Below are 22,500 nucleotides of genomic sequence, written 5' to 3' on the forward strand. Positions count from 1 at the left end.
AGGCAGAGGTGGAAAGGCATACACATGAAGATTTTTCCAACTGAAAGAAAGAGCATCCACTTTCCAAGCTGTGTGATGAAACCGCTTTGTGCAAAACTTTGGCAGCTGGTTGTTTAGTGGAGAAGCGAACAGATCTATGTCTGGAGTTCCCCAGGACACTGTCAATTTCTGAAATACATGAAGATCCAGTTTCCACTCGTGGGGATCCATGATTTGTCTGCTTAACACATCTGCTAAGGAGTTCTGTGCTCCCGGCAGAAACCTTGCCTGAAGACTTAGTTGTAAACTGAGAGCAGTCTCCCACAAAATCATTGCTTGCCTGCATAGAGGATAAGAATGTGTTCCCCCTTGCTTGTTGATGTACCACATGACAGTTGTGTTGTCTGTTAGAATCAACACCTGCCCTGGAAGAAGTAAATCCTTGAAAGCTATTAATGCAAACTGGACTGCTAACATCTCCTTCATGTTGATATGTAGATGTTGTAGTCTGGCAGGCCACTTGTCTTGTATCCACTTTCCATTCAGATGAGCTCCCCAAGCTATGTCTGAGGCATCTGTCGTTAAAATCTGACTCGCCTCTGGCCGGGTCACAGAGAGTCCCTTGTTTAGGTGACATTCCTGAGCCCACCACAAAAATTCCGTTTGAATGCAAGGTATTATTTGAATGACAGTGTCCAGATCCTGGCAGTGCTGTGTCCATACATTTTTGAGATACCATTGTAGCTTCCTCATATGCAGTTTGGCATTGGGAAGCACCAGAATACAAGATGCCATGAACCCTAAGGCTTGAAGGACTGTCCTTGCAGTCAGCCCGGACTGATGAGATAGCTGATGGAAGTAAAGGGATAGACTCTCTTGTTTGTCCGGGGTTAAAAAGGCCATCTGGGATGCTGTATTCAGTCTCACACCCAGAAAGCACATGTCTTGAGAGGGTACTAGACTGGACTTTATTTCGTTCACAGAATACCCCAGGCATCTTAGCACTGCTATCACATATTCCAAATGATGAAGAAGCTCTTCCCTTCCTTGAGCCAGAATCAGGCAGTCGTCCAAATAAGGATAGATCTGTATTCCTTTTAGCCTGAAGAAAGCTATCACTGGAGCCAGAACTTTCGTGAACACTCTGGGCGCAGTAGATAAGCCAAAGGGCAATGCAGAGAACTGATAGTGAGAAGTCCCAGCTCGAAAACGCAGATACTTCCTGCAACTTAGTCTGATAGGAACATGAAGGTAAGCCTCCTTGAGATCCAAAGTTACCATCCAATGATCTTTGCCCAGCAGAGGTAAAAGCTGCTGCAACGTCAACATTTTGAACTTGGGAATGTCCAGATAAGTGTTGAGGGTAGACAAATCCAAAATTGGTCTCCACGTGTTCCCCTTCTTTGGGACTAGGAACAGGTGAGAATAAAATCCTAGGCCCCTTTCTGGCAAAGGAACCGGCTGTATGGCCCCTATTTGGAGTAGCAGTGAAATTTGCTTGTGAGCCTCTATTCTTTGTTGAGGAGGAATGTCTGGCATGCCTTTGAAAGGAGGCAAGGTATGGAAATAAAACCTGTAACCGTGATGTATGATATCCAGTACCCATTTGTCTTGGGTAATCAAACTCCAATTTTCTTTGAAAAGTGCCAACCTTCCTCCCAAAGGTGCTGCCAGGCGAGAAGGTTCTGGCAGCTGAATAGGTAGGTCATTGGGTCTGTTTACGAAAGGACTGACCCCTGCCCTCAATCGAAGACTGTGCAGGAGAACTCCCTGTTCTGGGCCTGAAAGAGCCCTGACCTCTGCCCCTGCCACGTCTAGATCTACCCCTAGACTGGGAATCATAAGAAGGATACGTCCACCCTTTAGTAGGCCAATTTCTACTAAACTTTGGAGGCTGAACCTGCAAAAAATCTTTAACAGTCTGCATAGACTTAGCCTTATCTTCCATTTTCTTTAAAACTGCCTCAACAGGAGAACCAAACAAGACATCAGATTGCAAAGGGGCATCCAAAATCCTAGTTTTAACATGGTCAGATAAATTTTGATCCCTCAGCCAGGCATGCCTGCGAAGAACTGACCCAGTGGCAGCCACCCTAGACGAGGCCTGTACAGCATCAAAACCACAATGCAAAGAATGCTTACCCACCTGCTCAGAAACATGCACTAAATCTTGTAACTCTTTACAGTCAATACCTTCCGCCAGGGCATCAACCTTAGATTTCAACTGAGAAAGGAGATAATTTTGATATTTCAACATGTGAAACTGGCAATTCAAAGCTCCCATGGCTAGAGTGGAAGAAGTATAAACTTTCTTTCCCCATCTATCCAAGGCCCTGGCCTCTTTATCTGCAGGAACCGGATTCTTGACAACAGAAGCCTTAACACCCTTAGGCCCCTGGCTAACAGTTTCTGGGTCTGCCCTAGGACTCTTAAAGATACTTATGAGCTTCAGGCACCCTGTAATACCTATCCGGTTTAACAGGAGCAGGAGGCAAAGAATCAGGATTAAGAGAAGCCTCCGCAAACACATCTTCCACCACATTCAGAACAGGAGGAATAGCTAAAGGCCTATGCTGGGGTAAAAACAAAAATTCCCTAAGCCTTTTCCTGGAATCAGAGAAATCCTGACCTTCCCATTTAAAATGCTCTCTCATGGAGTGAAGGGTCTCTGAAAATGAAAAATCCTCAGGAGGAGAAGCAGAAGGAGTAGAATCATCCACATCAGAATCAGAATAATGAGAATACTCCTGCAAGTCTTCAGCCGAAGACTCAGACACATCCGAAGCCTGCTCATAATCCCCCAACACAGGTTCCATCCTAGGCCTCTTATCAGGAGGGGGCATAGAGCCTCTAATTAAAGTAATTAAATCCTCTGCCATTTTGAGCATGTGCTTCTTGGGCACAGCACCTGAAGAACTGGGAGTGACACCCACCGAAGCTAAACTAGACCTGCCTCTAGGAGAAGCCTTGGAAGCAGAAAGAGAGGGCCTAGACCCCTTAGGAAGGGAGGGGAGTACAGTTACTTGAGAAGCCCCTACAGCCTGCCCTGCCTCCTGGGAGGCCACATCCTGTAAAATCAAAGTTTCTCCCTGGATCTCCAGAGAGGCCTCCGTCGGAACCACCGGTTCCACTGACACCTCTAAAGAACCGGCGTCCAGTTCGGACGACTCCTCTAACCTAGGTTTAACTGCCTTGTCCTTGCGCTTCTTTGAGGAAGCCGGCGTCGGAGCATCCGACGGCATTTTGTAATTGCACCACTTCCCAAAGACCAACCTTGCACAATCCAACCTCCGCTTTATAGTGCGTTTATTAAACCTAGCACAAAAGCGGCATCCAACAACGTCGTGCTCAGGTCCTAAACAAGGTATACACAAATTATGATAATCTCTATGCGGTATCTGTTTCCCACAAGAAATACAGTTATTCACTTTTTCTGGCATCCGGTAAACCACTGAGGCAAGAAAAAACCAAAATATTCCCCAACGGGGTACTTAACCAACTCTGACTTCGGTCTGAAACTCCGAATTCGAAAAATTTCAGAACGCCGAACGGCACTTGCAACACTGCTTCTGCATCGGACCATGCGGCAAAAAAGACTGAGGATATGACGTCGGTCATGCGCATTTGTACCCTGACGTTCTGATGTCAGTCAAATGCACCCTGACCGACGTCAGCCTTATACTCTGATATTCGGGCCGAATGAGGGACAGCGGACTACCCAAGTGTTAGGACTGCAGCAATGTGAGATGAAGAACATCTTCACATTCTATAAGGCTGTAAAATAAAATTTTGAAAAGCTTCTGATGTTGCACCATACTAAGCAACCAGTCACAGATCTGTAGTTTTTTTTTTTTTTAAATGATTGCAAAGATAACAAACAATGGCTAGTCTATAAAAACAAAGGGACACAGCACGAGTGTCTTTAAATCAGAAGCGGGTGACCAGCACAGTGCTGTATAAGGGTCTGGACTGTGGTAAGCCCCTCTCAATGTACTTTATGTGACTGCAGAAAATCTTACAAAATACATTAAAAGGGGCTGACCTAAGACATTCTGCATTGTCACTTATGAAATGCACTATAAGTGGCTGACCTAAGTAACAATGCAGAATGTCTTGAACATTTGTCTTTTTGCTATTGATGTAAAGCTATGCAAGAGAGATGATGTAGAAGAAAGTGTAGACCGAATGAAAACGGATATTCAAGAAATGCACCTGGCTTATGAGCCCTGTTGTAGTGGATACAACAGTCTTGATATCTAACCAACTCATCAAACATGAAGCTGCTAAACTTGGATGTAAACTACCTCCTACACTGGATATACACAAAATTAAAATTTGTAGAGAAGTTGCTTCCTACTCACAGAATCTTGTGCACAAACCCAAGTACAGTATAATTAAGAACTTACCATAACATCAGAAGTCCCACAGATCACTGTTGTAGTACCCCAACCTGTTGGGTTATCTCACCAAAAAACCTGGAAATCTGGCCCGGGTATCAAAGGCAGAAACTTTGTTAGAGCCATATGCCAGATTTATGATCCAAGATCGTGGACGTAAGAGTACATAAGCAGACATATGAGCATAAGCCAAGAATCCTGCAGATGCCAGAGGATAATAAAAAGTAATGGTTAGCTAGAAGGGGTAAAAACAGAAAGTGGCTCCTCCTTAGTACAAGAGAAGAGGATAAGAAAAGGTAGATAAAGGAGACAGGCAGTTTGGAAATGAATACTGTAAGAGTGATTACGAAGGACATTACTGTTATGGTAAGTTCTTACACAACTGCAATATTCCTTTCTTAGATCACTGTTGCACTATTCTAGACTGTTAAGTGATTCCTAAAGCTTAGTGAGTGCTGAGGGAGGCTGGATGAGACATAGGAGACCTGTCAACTATTCCAGGGAGAACTCATTTGGGTAAAGGCAGTTCTGGATCTACAGAAAGCATCTTGCAATGTTTAATAAAGATATGTACGGAAGACCAAGTTGCTGCTTCAAAGATGGCTCCACAGTCTACCTCATTGTAAAAGGCTTCAGATAAGGCTACTGCTCTAGGTAGTGTGTTGCTTTTACTGAAGGCAAGCATTTTCCATGGTGAGTGTAACAAAAGGAAATTGATTTAAAAATCCAGTTAGCAATAGTTTTGAAACTGGTTTGCCCAGCGGTCTTCTTGGAAAGAAACAGCTGGTCAGTGTTGTGGACTGCTTCTCTTGTCAAAGTAGAATCTGAGTTGCCGGTTTATTGTGCAGATTAGGGAAGGAAGTAGGGAAGCTGATGGCCTGACTGAGGGACAGTTCACTGATCACTTTAGGCACAAATGAGGATTGGCCCTCAAAGACGCTCTGTCCATATGGAGAAAAAGGAAGGGAGGAGTTGCCATCAGGGCTTGAAGTTCAGATACTCTTGTAGTTGAATCAAGGGCTACCAGAAGGATGTTTTTTCAAATACAGAACATGAGAGAGGCAGAAGCTGATGAGTCAAAAGGGGGAGAGCAAGTTTTTCCAAGAACAAAGTTAAAGACCCAGGAAGGCAGAGTAGCATTCCCAGGTGGTTTTAGGTGGAACACACCTTTTAGAAATATTTACTTCTAGCCTGGAAAGGACAGGAGGGTCTAGAGGTAAGCATGCAAAAATGACCGAAAATGTGCCTTGATGAAAGAGTATGCCAGACTAACTTTTAATAGCTCACACAAATAAGACAGGATAATGAGGGCTCCTGTATGAGTGCTGTGCATTAGCATAGCACCAAATCAAATATCTTTTTCATTTTGGAGAAATAAGATTTCCTAGAAGCATATTTCCTTGCCCCATTAATATCCTGCAATGTGTCCTTAAAAACTGGTGTCTGAAAGGCATCAGAATCCCATCATCCAGACTGTTAGGTTTAGAGATGAAAGGTTGGAGTGAAGAAGTGAGCCCTTGTGCTGTGCGAGCAAGTCCACTCCCTGAGGTAGCTTGTGGTGATGACCCCTGGCTAGGAGATACAGAAGGAGGAACCAATGATGCCTTTGGCCAAAAATGAATCAATAATAAGATCTTTGGTTTGCCTCTCTGTATCTTAGCAAGACCTTGGGAAGAAATGGAAAATGGAGGGCATTAATGGGACCTCCTTTTCCAGGGAAAGGACATGGCATCCATTCTCCATGCCTGAAGATAAGTTGTTCTGGAGCAAAAGTGAACTGGTTGCTTGTTGTGGATGGAGGCAAATAAATACTACATCTGTGGGATACCCCAATTTGTGGACTATGTCTAGTAAGAGCAACCTGTTCATCAGCCACTGAATTATTCTCATATGGGGCCCGGAAAAGGTGACCATGGGTATGGTTATGATAACAAAAGCCCAGTGTCCTGAGATGTTCTCTTGCAGTATAAATCTCAAGAGGTAAGAGAGACTCTGTACCTTGTCTAAGGGTAAAAAGGCCTACATGAATTTTGTGTCTAATCTGCAGTCCAAGAAAACCATGCCTTGCGTGAGCACCACTGTGGACTTTAAGCTGATTCTAAACCCCAGACTCTGGACGAGTGACACTGTGAAATACAGATGAAGTAAAAAAAAAAAAAAAAACTCTGCTGAGAGGGTGTCTGTATTCACAGGTTGCCTAAGTATGGGAATAACTGAATTCCCCAAGTCTTGCAAAAGGCTATGACTGATGTTAGTCATTTTGTGAAAACCTTTGTGGCTGCAGAAAGTCTCAAAAAAGTTCCTGAAGAAAGTGTAGATCAGAATGTGAAGACAGGTATTCTTTAGATCTAAGGAAACCAGAAAAGCCTGCAGAAGGATGAAGGGCAGAAGAGTCTGGATGGCAGCATCTTGAATGAGGAGACCTTGAGGAAGATGTTGAAAAGGGATAAATTCAGCATAGGTTTCCATTCTTCTTTTGTTGGTACAAGAAAATGTCTGGAATGGAATCCTCTTCTCAAGTGCTGTTTTGGCACATATTCTACTGTGACTTGGTTGAACAAGGCTTGATTGATGGGAAGCAGGAGCTTTACCTGGTTGGGAGGTGGAAGGAAATCCCCTCATTCAAAGGCATTCCCCTCAAAGTCATTTTATAGTCATGTTGAACAACTGAAAGGACCCATTTGTCTGTGGTTATGAACTGCCAATGCCCGATAGATGACACAAGACAAGAGAGGGGGGAAAAGGTAGACAAGGTGACTTGTCTGGGTAGATAGGCCTCACAGACTGAGTACTTGTCTAGTTTATCTTGAATTCTCATCTTAGGCATTTTCTTGACCTTATTGGGGGGGGGGTCTAAGTTCTCTGCGAGAGAAGGAGGTGGGTTTGGCAGGATTGTTTCTTTGACATCTGGGCACTGAAGTAAAGAAGATTTGTCTGCAATCCTTCATAATTTTCTCTTGTTCCTGTAAAGATTTAAACTAGTTGGCAAAACAAAAGATTCCTATTCAAAGGAGAATCTAGCAGCTTGGCTATGATGTTCTCAGGTAGTGGCTTAGAGTGAAGCCATGCATATATCTACTAAAAGACCATATGCAGACAGTGCTCTGGATGATGCTACCACTGCTTCATAACTGCATTCAATGTGATGTCTAGCAATGTTGCGAAGCCTCAGCCACTTTGGATAGGGCTTGCTGCTTAATGCCTGCCCCTCCCATATAGGTCAAGGTATTTAAATTTTCCAAAATGTACAGTAAATATTTAGTCATTTGTGTCTGATAGCGCAGGGCTCAAAGCAAGAGTGGAACCATTTTCCCCCAGTCTATCCATTGCCCTCTTCTTTATCAGAGGAAGGGCATTAGCATTAGGTAGACGTTTCGAGGACTTATCCATGGAGATTGAGGGGAAAAATAAAAAAAGCAGGAGGATTCATCACAGCAATCTTGTACAGAAACTTTAGATCATCAGGAATGTTGTAAAATCTATCAGGCCTTTTAAAGACAGGTGGATGAAAGTCAGGAACAGGGAAAGTAGAGGCAAAGGTATCCAAAAAGGGCTTTAAGTCAAAAGGGAATGGAGCAGGTGCAGAAGTGCCTACCTCCAACATGTTATACTATCTTTTTTTGCACATCTGAAATTTGCTCCGATTCACATTCAAATTGCTTTATTATGTTAAAAATTATTTCTCCCAAAGAAGCTTCCACTTCATAGGTTCACATGTATGTACTAGGCTAATGACCACTAGGGCTTTTATAAGCCTGGCCATGCAAACCAAATCTCGGACAACTTCTGGTACCCTTGATAAGTGTAAGCAGGGACCGGGTTGATCCATTTACCAGCTGCCTGTGTCCATTCGAGACATAGGCTCCAAACCAGGGAAAAATTTTCTGTTCTTAATCCAATTGTCCAAGTTACACTTGAAGTAGGTTGGGGAGGAACTCTGCTTCACATGGATGGGGAGCTTGTTCCAGAGAAGGGGTAGTCTCTGGGATAACTTATCTGTCTCTCCAGCAGGTACTGTTTACATCACAGGCAAGGTTTTAAGTCTTTAGAACAGGCAATTCTGGTGCTGCCCGTTTTGCAGATATGCAGCAGGTCCACCAAGGTGGGGTCTGACAATGCCTTATATGCCAGGCATAGCTCTCCCTCTCAACAGCTTGCAAGAGACTGAATACAGCGAAAGGGCTTTGAGGTGGTCTGCACAAGACATGTTACTTATGCCCTGTATTCTTTTAGTGAGGAACCTCTGTGGATATTTCAATTGTTGGATATGCCTGATTAAGTACATACCAAAGAGGGCACTGTACTCAATGACAGATCTGATTGCTGAATACAGTGGGACAATGACTTCCTTGGCCCTAGATGCCATTCTTTTGTTTATAAGTTTCATAACATAGAACAGTTTCCTCATCACTGTAGACAAGTGATGGTCAAAGGGTAGAATACTGTCTATGCATGTCCCAAAGTCCCTGGCTTACTGAGTCGACTCTTAGAGGTGTACTGCCAATGACAGTTGCCAGGGTGGATGACTTCCTGAAGGTTACTATTATGCATTTCTTGGCATTTAGTTTTAGTCCATGGCTCTGACACAAGTTATTAGTCTATGTCAGCCCTTCTTGGAGAACAGTGTTGGAGAAGGATTCTATCACCGCACCTAATTTGCCATTGTCTGAAATTTGGTCAATCAGAGGCCCCTGACATTGGCCTTGACTTCAGAGATGTAAATGCTAAAAAGAAGTGATCCAAGGAACGATCCCTGAGGGACACCACTTGTGACTGGCCTCTTTACAGAGGTGAGCTCCCCAATTCTAACTTCCTGGGTCATGTCTGTGAGCCAACCGGCTATGCATCAGGGACACAGGGGTTTGTACCCAAACTTTTGAGTTTGTCAACAATGCTCAAGTGGGGTGTTTTGTCAAATGCCTTGGTCAAGTTAAGGTAAGCAATGTGAACAATTTTGTCCTTATCAATTGCTTTGGTGACCTTCTCAAAGTTGTACACCACATTAAGTAGGCATGACCTGTCCTTGACAAAACTAAACTGGGTTGGGCCAAGTGTCTGGAGGTTTCTTTTGTTATTATTGGTCATTTCAATGATACTTCTTTCCATGGCTTTCCATATGAGACTAGTGAGACTTCTGGGTCTGTAGTTTCTGTTCTACAGGAGGATCAGGACAAAGGGAGTTTTCAATATCAGAGGCCACTTGGTTTGGAAAGTGGGTCTGAGAAGAGTAGGCAACAGAGTGTTCATTATAATCAGATTCTGCCTCATCTTCCTCGGAGGATGATTCTAGATGTTTCTTTTGTGGGTTATTAAGAGTAGGAGCAGAGTAGGCAAAAGATGGTGGCTTAAGTCAGAGTCTGACTGAGAAAGCATGTCGGGCCTAGGCCTCGAACTTCTTTGGGAAAGGCAGAATGTCAGTTGTGGAATGATCCGCCATCTTTGTCTGGGCAAGAAGCTTAAGGCACTGGGTTATCCAAGTAAGTGTTAAGAGATGAAAGTTATGTACTGAAGTTTTAGGTACAAAGGACTGGCAAAAACTGCTCCAAAACAGAAAAGACAAGGGGAATGGAGATCCTTGTAGGGACTGTGCCTACTATAATCCCACTTTCCCCTCTTAGCTGATATCTATCAGAATAACACGCATTATGACTATCAACAAAAAACACGGAAGGTTGCCCAACAGGGCACCTATCTAAACCAGTGAAAGTTACTGACCATGTGCAGAACAGACCGGCTGGTGTATGACCCAAGTTTGAACTGATGATGAGATAATCTGTGGTTTTATGCTCATGCTTCTGCTTATGTACCCTTAATACACAGGCTTAGGACATACATCGGACATATGGCTCTATGGAAGATTTTTGCTTTGGTACCCCAAATTGGACACCCAAGTTATTTGGGAAGATAACCTAAAAGTTTAGAATACTGCAACTGTGATTTAAGGAAGAGTTTCAGCAATACCCAGTACAATGCCACATCTTTTAAGACATTCATACCTTTTAAAGATGGGTGACACTGAAGGAAAACATATCAACAATTCTGGTGTTATACCACGCCAAGAAAAAGATGCAACCATGAAAATATCATGCATGTCTATGGTCATTTTCTACTAACAATGAACCCACTATGTGAACTCAACTGATTGCCATAGATAAGTCAAAATACTTAAAGATAACACCACAGAACTAAACTGAATCACTCACATATGGACTAAATTAAAAGGACAGGCTTTAAACAATGATATCCAATTAAGTTCACTGGACAGAGCACAGTATGCATCGTCCAGCTGCAGGAAAGAGCTTGGTTTAATGCAGTAAAATCAGATGTGGTTAGTTGAAATATGAAATTGATGACCAGAGGTTAGGGCAAAAGTTCTGACGTGCTCAGGGTCAAGTGACAGGCATATGGAGGGGGGCGGGATAAATATAATGTATATGATAAAGGTAACAAGACAATTTTATAAGATGCAGTATGCATTCCTGGTTTCTTGAACACAACGGTTAAAGCAGAGTAACATCGTAACAGTGAGAAACAATGGACAAGTTTGCCAAGTTCACCACAGAAACAGCATACTTCTAAACCTGTGAGATTATGCAAACTGCAAACTGCAATATAAGGAAATGTGCTTCTCTTCATAGAAATGCTATAACCACACAGCACAATTCTAAAGGGCTGTGCCACTGATGTTCTTAAAAGTCTAACTGGTACATCAATGCAGCAAACATTTGAAGAGAAAATCATTGTATAATTGCACTAAAGTATTTACCCATTCATTTTCCAACTTGCTAGTCCTTGTGCAAAACAAATAAAAAGTATATACTTACAGGCACCAAAATCTGTTTACAGCCACAGTCCAAAACAGTTTCCTGTAAAACTTTATCAGACACATCACTGAACAATAGGTGTCCTGGGGGCAAACTGGCTAAGTGCAGATTAAAAAGTCGTTTGAGTTCACTTAGCGTCAGCACTCCATGCTTCTTAAAAGTTGTGTTCAGAAAACCCTTGAGCTCCTGTGCAACAGCATCTGTCTTAGGCCTATTCAAAGAGCTACTTAAAGAATCTGTGGAGTTTTCATCTACATGCATGCCATTAAACAACCCATTGTTTATACTGTCACACTGTGATACATCCATAGGTTCAGTCTCATCATCACTGATGGGCTCCTCTTTAATTCTGACATTTGCTATATCCATTGTGGTAGTAGAAGGATTTGGTTTCTCAACTGTTCTTTGGGAAGGCTTGTCCAATACTCCAAACTTTTCCTTCGCTTTTTCTTTAGCCACCTGAACCCTTTGCTCTCCAGAGATGATCACGGGTGTAGCTGTAGTGATACGTTAAGAAAGAAGAACATTAAATTAAGAAATTACTCCCACAGTACTTGACCTGTTAAGCTGCAGAACATGGGCCTGACAAACACATATAGAAAAGGGGCGAACATGGTGCAAAATTACGGTATAAAACACAGTATTTGCAAAGAAAGTGGGCGACTGTGCTGTGATGATACAGGAGAAGGTAGTACAGACTATTTGCTGTAAAAAACAGTACATATATATTGACTTTAAAGAAGGGCACTGAGTACAAAATCTAGTGCCTATATAATTATAAGACTCATTCACAATTACAAATGACAATTATTCACTGTAACAGTTAATGCAATGCAAAGGCAAACACTATGGAAAAATACAGTGGTGGGGTAAGAGAATGCTGACACTTTCACTGTTAGAAGTTCTGAAGGTGTTTTAGAGTTTAGGAAGTAAAACATGGATTTACCCATTTATGCCAATAAGAACACAGAGGTGCTGGACCTCACTTAACAGCCAGATAGATTCTGAAGTAATTCAAGAAAGTACAACTGTGTTAGGAACTTACCATAAATACAAATGCTCAAGTATGTACACTTTAGCATTAAAAATTATTTCTAGGGAGATCTACTGTGGCCACACATTCTACCCAACTTCCAGACCTTTGCATGCTTTCCCCTTCCTGATCAGGTGGCGGGCTTCCTATCTGGATTTCAGCAAGTCAGTGGCAAGATGGATATCCACCTACATCATCTTTGGTTCTTTCTTGTCCTTGTTTCTCCTTGTGGTGAGGTTTGAGACCACAACACAAACAGGTTCCCGTATAAACTGGAGCCCTGACTAGAATGCTCAAACAGAAAGTACCTACACGAAGGTATCTCTCTAGATAAAAAGAGAATCAGGGAGAAATTGTCTCGTAAAATTGAGACCAAGGATAGGAGTAAGAATGGGCGAGTATCCAGGTCACCCATCCCAACCCCAAAGACATACCAGGAAAGGAGAGAGAAATGCAAACATTACTGAAACAGTGAACATACTCTAGCACCTACAACTATGGAAAAATCTTAATAGAGCTGTTCTATGTTCAGTGATTATTCACTCTTGCAGTACTGATATAGTCTTGGAAAGGTTCCCAAAACTAAGGAACCTTAGGGAAGCTGGAACTAAGAAGGAGAAGGTTGCAAAAGGACCCACACAAGATGGTTTTGGCAAAACCAACCCTTGAAATTAAAGAAATATCCACGCTATAGTGTTTTATAAAGATGCTATCACAATCAGGAAGCTGCTTCCAAAATGCATTGGCTGCTGACTCCTCTTAGGAACGCAATGGTAATGCTAGTAGAATGGCAACCTCATCTGTCCTGGGATAGTCTTTGCTATAGTATGAATAGTACACAGGGATGGAATAAGCCACCAATTTAGAAACTGCTTAGAAACAAATCTGCCCTTCTTACTTATATAAACAGGCACACACAACTGGTTGGGTTTCCTTTTCTATGCTGTATTCTTCAGAAAACAGCTCATGCACATCTAGGAAATGCAAGAATCTTTCTTTTCTGTTTCAGGGCTTAAGGCACAAAAAAGGACAATGAGTAGTTTGATGCAAGGATACTTAAAAGAGGGGCGGGTTAGTGAGAAGCACCCTTGTGAGTCTGTCCCTGTGGAAGATGAGAAAATGTTCTTTACTCAAGGGCCTGTAAGTCTGAACTTTGACAGAAGAGATGTTATTAAAACATGAAAATGATGCATTCGCTGTACTTACCAACAGGTATTTACTCATCTCAGCCCATAATATTTTCCTTGCCGAGCCTAGCCCCTTTACCCATAATCCTCAGCACCAAAGGCTCCCTCTCTCTCCAGACTCTGGAAGCCTGTAAGTCATGGCTTCTAGCAGAAAAACCAAAGAAAAGACAATTAGGCTTTTACTGGGACAGTGTTCAATGGACTGTTAGACAGGGAGCAAGAATGGTAATGGAGGTTAAAACTGCCACTGTGGACCTCTATTAACTCATCTGTTCCTTTTTTATTTATATACACTTACATGATGTTATTTTCCCAGCTGGTTGTGAAGGCATCTGTTGTCTGGGACTTTGGAATTGTCCTTAGGAAAATTTTTTTAACCATCTGTATTTTTTTTTTAGAGAGGTAAAAAATTCTGTTGCTGGCACCCTCCACCTGTGTCCACAAAAACATCCCTGTTCAACTTCTATTTGTGAGGATCCATTTTTATTTGCTCAGGTGATCTGTTAGAATGTTTGTCCCCAGAATGGAAAGCAGGATGCTCTGTGAATTATACTTAGTTCTTAGGCCAGAAACCTAGCTTTTTTGGCTAGACTGTTGATGTACTACTACACTGTAGGAGTGTCTGAGAACATGCAAAATCCCATGTTTCCAAATCTGTCTCTATACAGCGATATCCAGAATCACTGCCATAATTTCCTTCACATTAACTTACATTTTTTTTGTAATCTGTCATGATCCACCTGGACTGCCAGACCCAGTGTGTCCCTCCACCAGGATGTGTCTGAGAAATCCATGGTTAGTGTCTGAATGCCCAGATCCATTTTGAATCAGACTCCCGGGTTTATGCTCATTTATTATGCCCACCACAATGCTTCTTTAATACAGAGATAGAAGGGGGGGGGTGAAGCACTCTGGACTGTACTACACCTGTTGGTACTACCTGCTCCTCAGGTACGACTGGAACTTCTGTGTATGTATTCTGGCTAAAGGCCTCATTAGGATGGAAGAAGCCATGAATTTCAATGTCCTTACTAACTCCCTTCTTGTGATGTGTTTGAGCTAAGCTTTAGATTGAATGTATTGGCTTAGAAAGGTCACTTTTTCCACAGGGAAAAAAAGCTTTTTGATTCCCAGTGTCTAGCCATACTCCTAGGAGAAAGACATGGGACTTTGGGACACAGAGAGAGAGAGAGATCCAGAGGTTTCAAGTATTACAGGATACACTGTAGCACTACCCAAGTTTCCTCCTGAGTTGCTGCTGTATTAGGTAATCGCCTAGGTATGGACAGGTGTGAACTTCTTTTGTTAGGCAAAAAGGCAATTATTACAGCCAGGCATTTTGTAAATACCTGGGGTTCCACAGATAATCCAAAGGACAACAAAATGAACTGGAAGTGGGATCCAACTGCTTCCAGCCGGAAGTACTGCTTGTCTTTGACTGGCTATGGGTATGTGGAGGTAGAAGTCCCTCAAACTCAATGTTACCAGGAAGGATTAGGAAAACAGAAGGGACAGACGATGCTGAAAGGCTAGTATTTTGAACTATGGAACCTTCAGGAACTTAAGTTTTATTAATGCGTATGGCCTCCAACGGCAGCCTTTTCTTGGAACTAGGAATAGTCATCAGTGTAACACTTTGCCTTGTTCTAGTTGTGGTCCTCTGCCAAAAGAGAGATCTTATGCCAATGGTGGTACCAAGTGTCTTTATTCATTGGACACTGGATGAATCCTCTAAATCTTGCACTTTTTTACAAAATGCAGCCAGCATGCACTGGACAATGTTTTCAGGACCCAAGTTTCTTTTTCTGAAAGCATGGGGAAAAAAAATACAAAATGCACAGGCAGCCTCAAACCATTGACAGCAGGGTCTGGAGAGGATTTCAGGGGTGAGGAGGGTTGAACTCTATTAGGTCACAGCAGCTCCCTTCTCAGGGGACTAAAAGCCTCCTCGTTTCCCTTTTTGATCTTGCCATTTTTTTCTTGTAGTAGCCCTTTTTATGGTTTTCTTTTCTTCCATACCTAGGGAGGGGGCCAACTTTTTATGGGACAATTTCTGCTACCTGTGGGGGCACTGGAATGAAATACAGTTTCACTGACAGTAATATCTTGCCCTTCTCTTCCATGCTTTACAGACCTGTTCATCAAGGAGTCCAAAAAGGAATACCTCTTCAGCATTAATGAGCTGAATGTTAACATGGTCTGGCATGGGAATAGTCCTCAACCAGTAATGTCTCCTCACCACTGACTCCAACGCTGCTATCCAGCAAAATGCAGCAACACATCCACCATATTTAATGGAGACTTTTTCTACCTGGGAAGGACAGGGTATATAACGCTAAGTACTATACCACTCAGGATTTTGAGTTAAAGGCTGAGGCAATGGCAAGCAGTAGTGTTCCTTGTTATTTCAACATGCATGTTTGGCAACTGAAAACCCTGAAGGCCCAGCTGGCAAAAGTGGAAACCTTTGCAAATTTGTCCAGTCCTTTACACTTTCCCTGAAAATGGGAAGTGGGCTGGGTGAAGCCTTGGTATACCTCTTGCTGGCATCCATGGGCACTGACTCAATAAGCAGTAGGATTATAACCCTGTAAAAACTGTCCATTTTCCAGGAGAGGTGAGTTGGGGAGTCTGGCTAAGCTTCATTAATAAATGCATCCACCAAAGCTTCAGTCACTGTAAGCGCTGGACCACATCTTTATATCTCTTGTGTGCATCTAACAACTCATTATATTCATATCTGAAATTCTCCTTCTTTCCACTGGAGTATCACCAAATAAGTCCTCTAATATTCAGGCAGAGGATAAAGCATCCAGGGCCGATGTTAGCATTTTTGGGGCACCCAGCAAATGTCAAGTTGGGACCAGCCTAGGCACTTCCAGTGCAAGTATCACCCTGTCACTGCCACACCTCTTAAGCAACCTTTTAGTTCATGCAGCAAGCTTTTAGGAGTAGTACACACAGTATGACCTGTAGCTACAATGCCCTTACATTATAACAGGTCAATGTATCACACTACGTTGGCCCATCTCACAAAGGGACATTCACAGTTACTGGCATTTAGCTGGAACAATGACACATCACAACAACTCTATGTAACTGTCTGGACTTGGGCGAGACAGAATCCTAGGCCTACTGTTTCAGACCCCCTCACACACATTTTTTTGTCTTTCAAGGAAAGTATTAAGTTGTTCCCAAGGCTAACTGTTCAAAGCTGATAAAATAGTTCATAATAAACTAACAAGCTAATTGTGAGGATACACAGGTCTATCCCAGAATACTGCTTGCCTAACCCCCCCCCAAAAAAGACAGTCACTGCCTATACACCCCATTGGTGCTAGAATGGAATAAAAGCAGAGGTACAAACTGCCACAGTCATGTACTTAAAGAGACTGCTGACATACATATGCATAGCATGCCTCCTCACCCCTAACCCCCAAAGGCAGCTACCTGTATGCATGCTTGATGTATGACTGTGAGGAAAGTGAAATAAAATGATTACAGTAACGTAGTCTACTTCGTCGCTCCTATACACTGACCCTACAGAAGTTGTAGTAACCTTTTTTGTGCAACTGTGAGGTCTGTCAGAAAAGTAAAACAAACAATAACCACACTGTCCTTACGCCACACAAAAGCGACACTGACCTCCTGTGCACACCTCTAAGGTTTGACTGTGATGAAAATTAAAAAAGTAATAACCACACAATCCCCAGCCCCCCCTCACATAACTTACAGTAGTTTTCTGTACACACATATCTGAGCAGGGTTGGTTTTAGAGTGGGTGTAGTTGAGAGCAGTGACCACTATCAGCTTTATCCTAAGAGGGTCATATCACAGCCCTGCTCAGATGTTAAAGAGCATAATCAGAAAATGAATAAATATTTTTCTCCTAATTTTTCCCCAACCAGCGACAGCTTTTGTGGGGGCCCCCACACAGTCAAAGATGATTAAGGGAGCCTCTCATATCCATTTATACAGTCTGGAGAGTATGGGCCACCAGAATCCTAGAAGATATAAGCGTCCGAGTGCTTTCTGATATATGTTATGCCTTACTTTTGAAATCTAATTACTTGTTAGCTTTATTTTTTTTTAAATATAGTCCAAAAGTGAAGAGTGCACCAGGCTGCAAATAAATCTCACCAAATCTTCCACAGACTGTCCTTTATTAAGACAAACAGGTATAAAAATAGACAGGTAAGCGCTTTTGCGTTAGTATAACGCTTCTTCAGACCTTTGAAAGTATATGAATAATGCATCTCTTTATATACCATAGTGCATTGCACCTTAATTAATTAAAAACCATTAAGGTGTAATTAATGTAGTTAATGACGCTTATAAATTCAAACAAGTCTGAATGTAAATATCTTACTAAATTATACAAAGCTTATAAAAACACATATGATAAGCTTGTAAAAACACATATAATAAGAACATATGAATTGATTCATAAGTTAAAAACACATAAAAACATATATTAAAAGTATGTGTATAGCTGCCTATTAAATACATAATGTACAGGACTCAATGGTTCAAGGGTCTACTAGCCAGAAAGGGTTTGAGGGATATCTTATCGTTAAGCCCATAAAAATGGGCTTGTAGCCTAAGAATCCATTTGTTCTCTATCTCTTCTGTATGGCTCTTAATGTTACCTAGCCTATTAGTTCTTGTTAATGTCTCAAGGACCATAAACTTAAAACAATGTGAAGATCCTTTGTCTAGGGCATGTCTTGCTAGGGCATTTGTTGTATTCTGTTTATCAATTGCATAAATGTGTTCTCTTATTCGCTCACGTAGTGTCCTGTTGGTTTTACCAACATAGAAGAGTGTACATTGTTGGCATTGAGCGAGGTATATAACATCTCTAGTTTTACAACATGCATATCCCTTGAACAAATATTCACGTCCAGTATGTGGATGTATAAATTTATCGGTTGCAGCTATATATTTGCATTGCTTGCAAATTAAACATGCAAAGGTTCCTGTCTTGTGTGATAAAGTATTGACCTTATTGATGTTTTCATAACATAGTCTCCTATCTAGGGACTTCATATTTCTATAAGATATTGTTGGTCTAGTGTCAACTAAATCTTTTATTTTCTCATCCATCAAAAGTAGTTTCCAATTGTCTCCTATAACCTGCCTAATTTGATTGTTAATGTTGGTATAAGGAATAATCAGTCTGTTTACTGCTGGAGGATTGATTTTCATGTTCAAACCATCATTGTCATCTTCTCTCCTTAAAAACGGAGTGCCCTTACCTACTCTATGGATGTCCCCATGAATTAGTGCTTCATGTACTTCTGTCTCCTTATACCCCCTTTCTAAAAAATTCTTTTTGAGTATAGTTTTCTGTTTATTAAAGGTTGACTCTTAGGTGGTTAATCTAGAAGCCCGTAACATTTGGTTCTTGGCAATATTTTTGTGTATATGTTTGGGATGCATGCTGCTGCGGTGCAGTAAGTTGTTTTTCCAACATGTCTTTCTATATAACTCTGTGTCTATTCCATTTGTTCCTTTAGTTAACTTAACATCCAAAAATACAATCTCAGAAACAGAATGACTGCATTCAAAATTCAGAAAATCAGTAGTGGCATTCAAGTATCTAACAAATTCTGTTAATAATGTAACTGATCCCCCCCATACAATACACACATCGTCAACAAATCTACTGTAATGTTTTAAGTATTGACAGTATAAAGCATGATTAAATACACAAGTGTCTTCCCATTGTGCCAACACCATTTTTTTTTACTGATACCCAGAAGAATAACGTATCTGTCCTAGCATTACTGGGTGCGTGCCACAGATAAAAATCAGTGATATTTTTTACAAACACACACACACACAAGTATAAGCCATAGCAATATCAGTCTTGTACTTATTTCAGCAAATAGCAATACATTGTGCAACATCGACTGACGCACCATGTCAGTGACTGCTGTTCAGCAGTCATCAAACAGCATCAGCAGTATGTCACTTATTTACCTCATCATGGAGTAATGCATATATGTCACTGCCCCTGATTTCCCAGATCTTCCCTGAATTTGCTCATAAATTTGCTCTGTCCTTTGTAAAAAAAAATCTGATTTGCTGGTAAATTATTCAGAATTTCAGTCAGTCAATAAATCAATAAATAATAAATCACCCCTGCATTACCAGGCTATAATTCATACCACACCTTTCAGCCACCAAACCCGGACCGAAACACTAAAGGTGGAGGCGTGTCCATATTCATTAAGGATATCCACACCTGTAAGCTAGTTGCTCAGCATAATGCATCCGAGATTATCCAAGTTAAACTAACTCGGGGCAAAACCGCAATCCAAACTGTAGCTTGCTACAGACCCCCCCACCATGCCCCAGCATTCCCACTCCTCTTTTCTTGATACACTGGAAAATATTAAGGTACAACCCAACACTCTAATAATGGGTGATTTCAACTACCCTACCATTAACTGGGAAAACGACTCGTGTCCCAACTCTTTTGCTCAACGTTTTCTGGAAATCATCAATTCCAACGCCTTGGATCAACTTATCCACACCCCCACCAGGGGCAGCAATATCCTAGACCTGGTCATCACCAACATGGGTGACAAGTGTTCCACACCAGAGGTCAGCTCCTCGCTGGTCAGATCCGACCACAAGCTAATCAACCTAGAAATCCACATCCCGTTCCAATCCCCCATTAGGAAAACAACCGTAAAAAATTTCTCCAAAGCCAACTTCACACTTAAGACAGAAGTGGCAAACTTCACGACACCTATGAAGATGGACAATAGAGGTACGACTGCTGAATCCTACACAAATGCAGTTTTATAAGCACTTACGCGAGTGCATGGATCGTGCTATCCCTAACAGAACCAAGATGCTATCCTCCAAAAAAAGGAAGCCAATCTGGTGGTCTTCTGCCATAAGCAAACTCTACAACAGAAGAAAGAAACTGTTGCAAAAAAAAAAAAAAAAAAAAGAGTAAAATCCCATGACTGGAGGAACTCCCTGGGTCAGCCTCAGTAAGAAGCTGAGATCAGTCATAAAATCCACCAAAGCTAGTAATGAAAACAAAATCGCCACTGATTCTAAAGACAACCACAAAGCATTCTATAGCTATGTCAAGAATCTCAATGGCAACACTCAGATCTGCTCTGAGTTACAGCACAATGACACTAAATATACAGAACCAACTGATATTGCCAATATCCTGGCAGATAATTTCAGTGCTAACTTTACCCCCCTGTCACCCCCTAAAGGGCCCATCTTTATACCGGAAGAATGCAAGGTTCCTGTAATCACGGCTGCACAGGTAAAAACCTCACTCTCCAAAGCCAAGAACACAGCAACCATGGGACCCGACAACATCCCAGGCTGCCTTCTACACGAACTACAGATTGAACTGGCACCCCACCCAAGTACCATGTTCAATCATAGCCTCACCTCAGGCTTTGTGCCCATTGAATGGCGCACCATGACTGTTATCCCACTCCACAAAGAGGGGCCACAACAGATCCCGGGAACTGCACGGCTATGGAATGTATCATCATGGAAATCATAAAACAAAGACATTGGAGATTTCCAAACTCTGGACCCCACACAGTTCGGGTTTGTAAAAGGCAGATCACGTCTCCTAAACCTGATAGAATTCTTTGAATTAGTCACCAAAGCCATAGATGAGGGTAAGGTGGTTCGGGTTCACACAGTCTATCTAGATCTCACCAAGGCGTTCAACACCACCCCCCACTCTGGAATTATAGATAAACTCACTAAACTAGGTATAAATCCGTATGTCACAAGATGGGTTGCCAACTGGCTTACTGAAAGAACCCACACTGTGAAAGTAGCAGACTCCAAATCAGACTTCAGACCAGTGATGAGTGGAGTACCACAGGGTTCAGTCCTGGGTCCTCCCCTGTTTGGTATCTACTTCTCTGAAGTACAGGCTAACACAGAAGGTCTTTGGCTAACTAAATTCGCAGATGACTGCAAACTAGGAGCCATAATTGAAACTCCTAACGATGTCGACATCCTACAAAAGGGTCTCACTGAGACAGATGCCTGGTGTCAAAGCCATGGTCTCAAGCTCAATGCCAAAAAGTGCATTGTCATCCCCTTTGGTAAAAGCTCTGTACCCATGAACTACCACATAGGCGGTAGTCTACTTAACATCGAAAGTGTGATAAGAGACCCTGGGACACAGGTGGACAGTAGTCTCTCCTTTGATAATCACATCGCCACAGTGGTCAGGAAATCCTTCTACGTGGCACACCTCATCACAAAAGGTTTCTCATCCAGAAAAAAAAGAGGTCATTGTTCCCCTCTACTAATCACTCATTAGACCCATTAGAGTACAACGCTCCTTTTGGTACGTACCTCACAAGACATCTACAACAACTGGAAAGGCCGCAAAAATACCTCACAAAAAGGATTACTGGCCTCAAACAGATGCCTTACACAGACCGACTCAAAAAACTCCAGCTTTACTCCGTCGCATATCGCCTACTCAGAGGCGATCTCTGCCTAACATACAAAGCTATGTCAAATCCAGAGCTGTTGGACATGCTCCACTTAAAGAAATCCCAATCCCTCCGAGCTACACGCTCTAGGGACCTAAACCTTGTCACCACAATAAACAGAACATGCTGGAGGGATAGGTTCCTGTCCCAGAGACTTCCCATACTCTGGAACAGACTACCTATCTATGTCAGAGCTCCTCATTAGCACTCTTCAAGAAAAATCTTGATGATTGGATGGATAATAGGAAAATCTAACTGGGGATGACTTCTGTGGTTCTGATTGACAGGGACACAGGAAAATAATTTTCTTGGGTGGTGAAAGCCAGGGTACCTTTTTGGCTAGGCTTGTATAGGCCCTAGGGCCAACAGCCTAGTACCTACCCATGAACCTATAATACATCAGAGTTTTATACTTCTTGTTGTCCAAAAAATGTATGTTGATGCAATAGAAAAAATGTATGTTGATGCAACAGTTATTCTATTAACTTAAGTTAATTAGAGTAATATTTAAAGTGTGTTCTTGATTTTGAGACTTTATTCTATTATTATTTTTGGCACTGAGCTGAATTATTC

At 42.0% G+C, this 22,500-nt stretch overlaps 1 protein-coding gene across 3 annotated transcripts in view; it reads right to left on the reverse strand.

Moving 5' to 3' along the window:
- The window catches only part of POLR3E (RNA polymerase III subunit E), an 892,447-nt gene that overhangs the window by 153,597 nt on the left and 716,350 nt on the right, over positions 1-22,500 (reverse strand). For all 3 annotated transcript variants that reach the window (XM_044089628.1, XM_044089629.1, XM_044089630.1), the window contains one exon: positions 11,201-11,697. In XM_044089628.1, the coding sequence (XP_043945563.1) occupies positions 11,201-11,697 (497 nt within the window). The remainder of the gene's footprint in view (positions 1-11,200; positions 11,698-22,500) is intronic.

The sequence above is a fragment of the Protopterus annectens genome, chromosome 12.part0 (assembly GCF_019279795.1).
Source record: "Protopterus annectens isolate FY-2018-M chromosome 12.part0, PAN1.0, whole genome shotgun sequence".
Taxonomy (NCBI): domain Eukaryota; kingdom Metazoa; phylum Chordata; order Ceratodontiformes; family Protopteridae; genus Protopterus; species Protopterus annectens.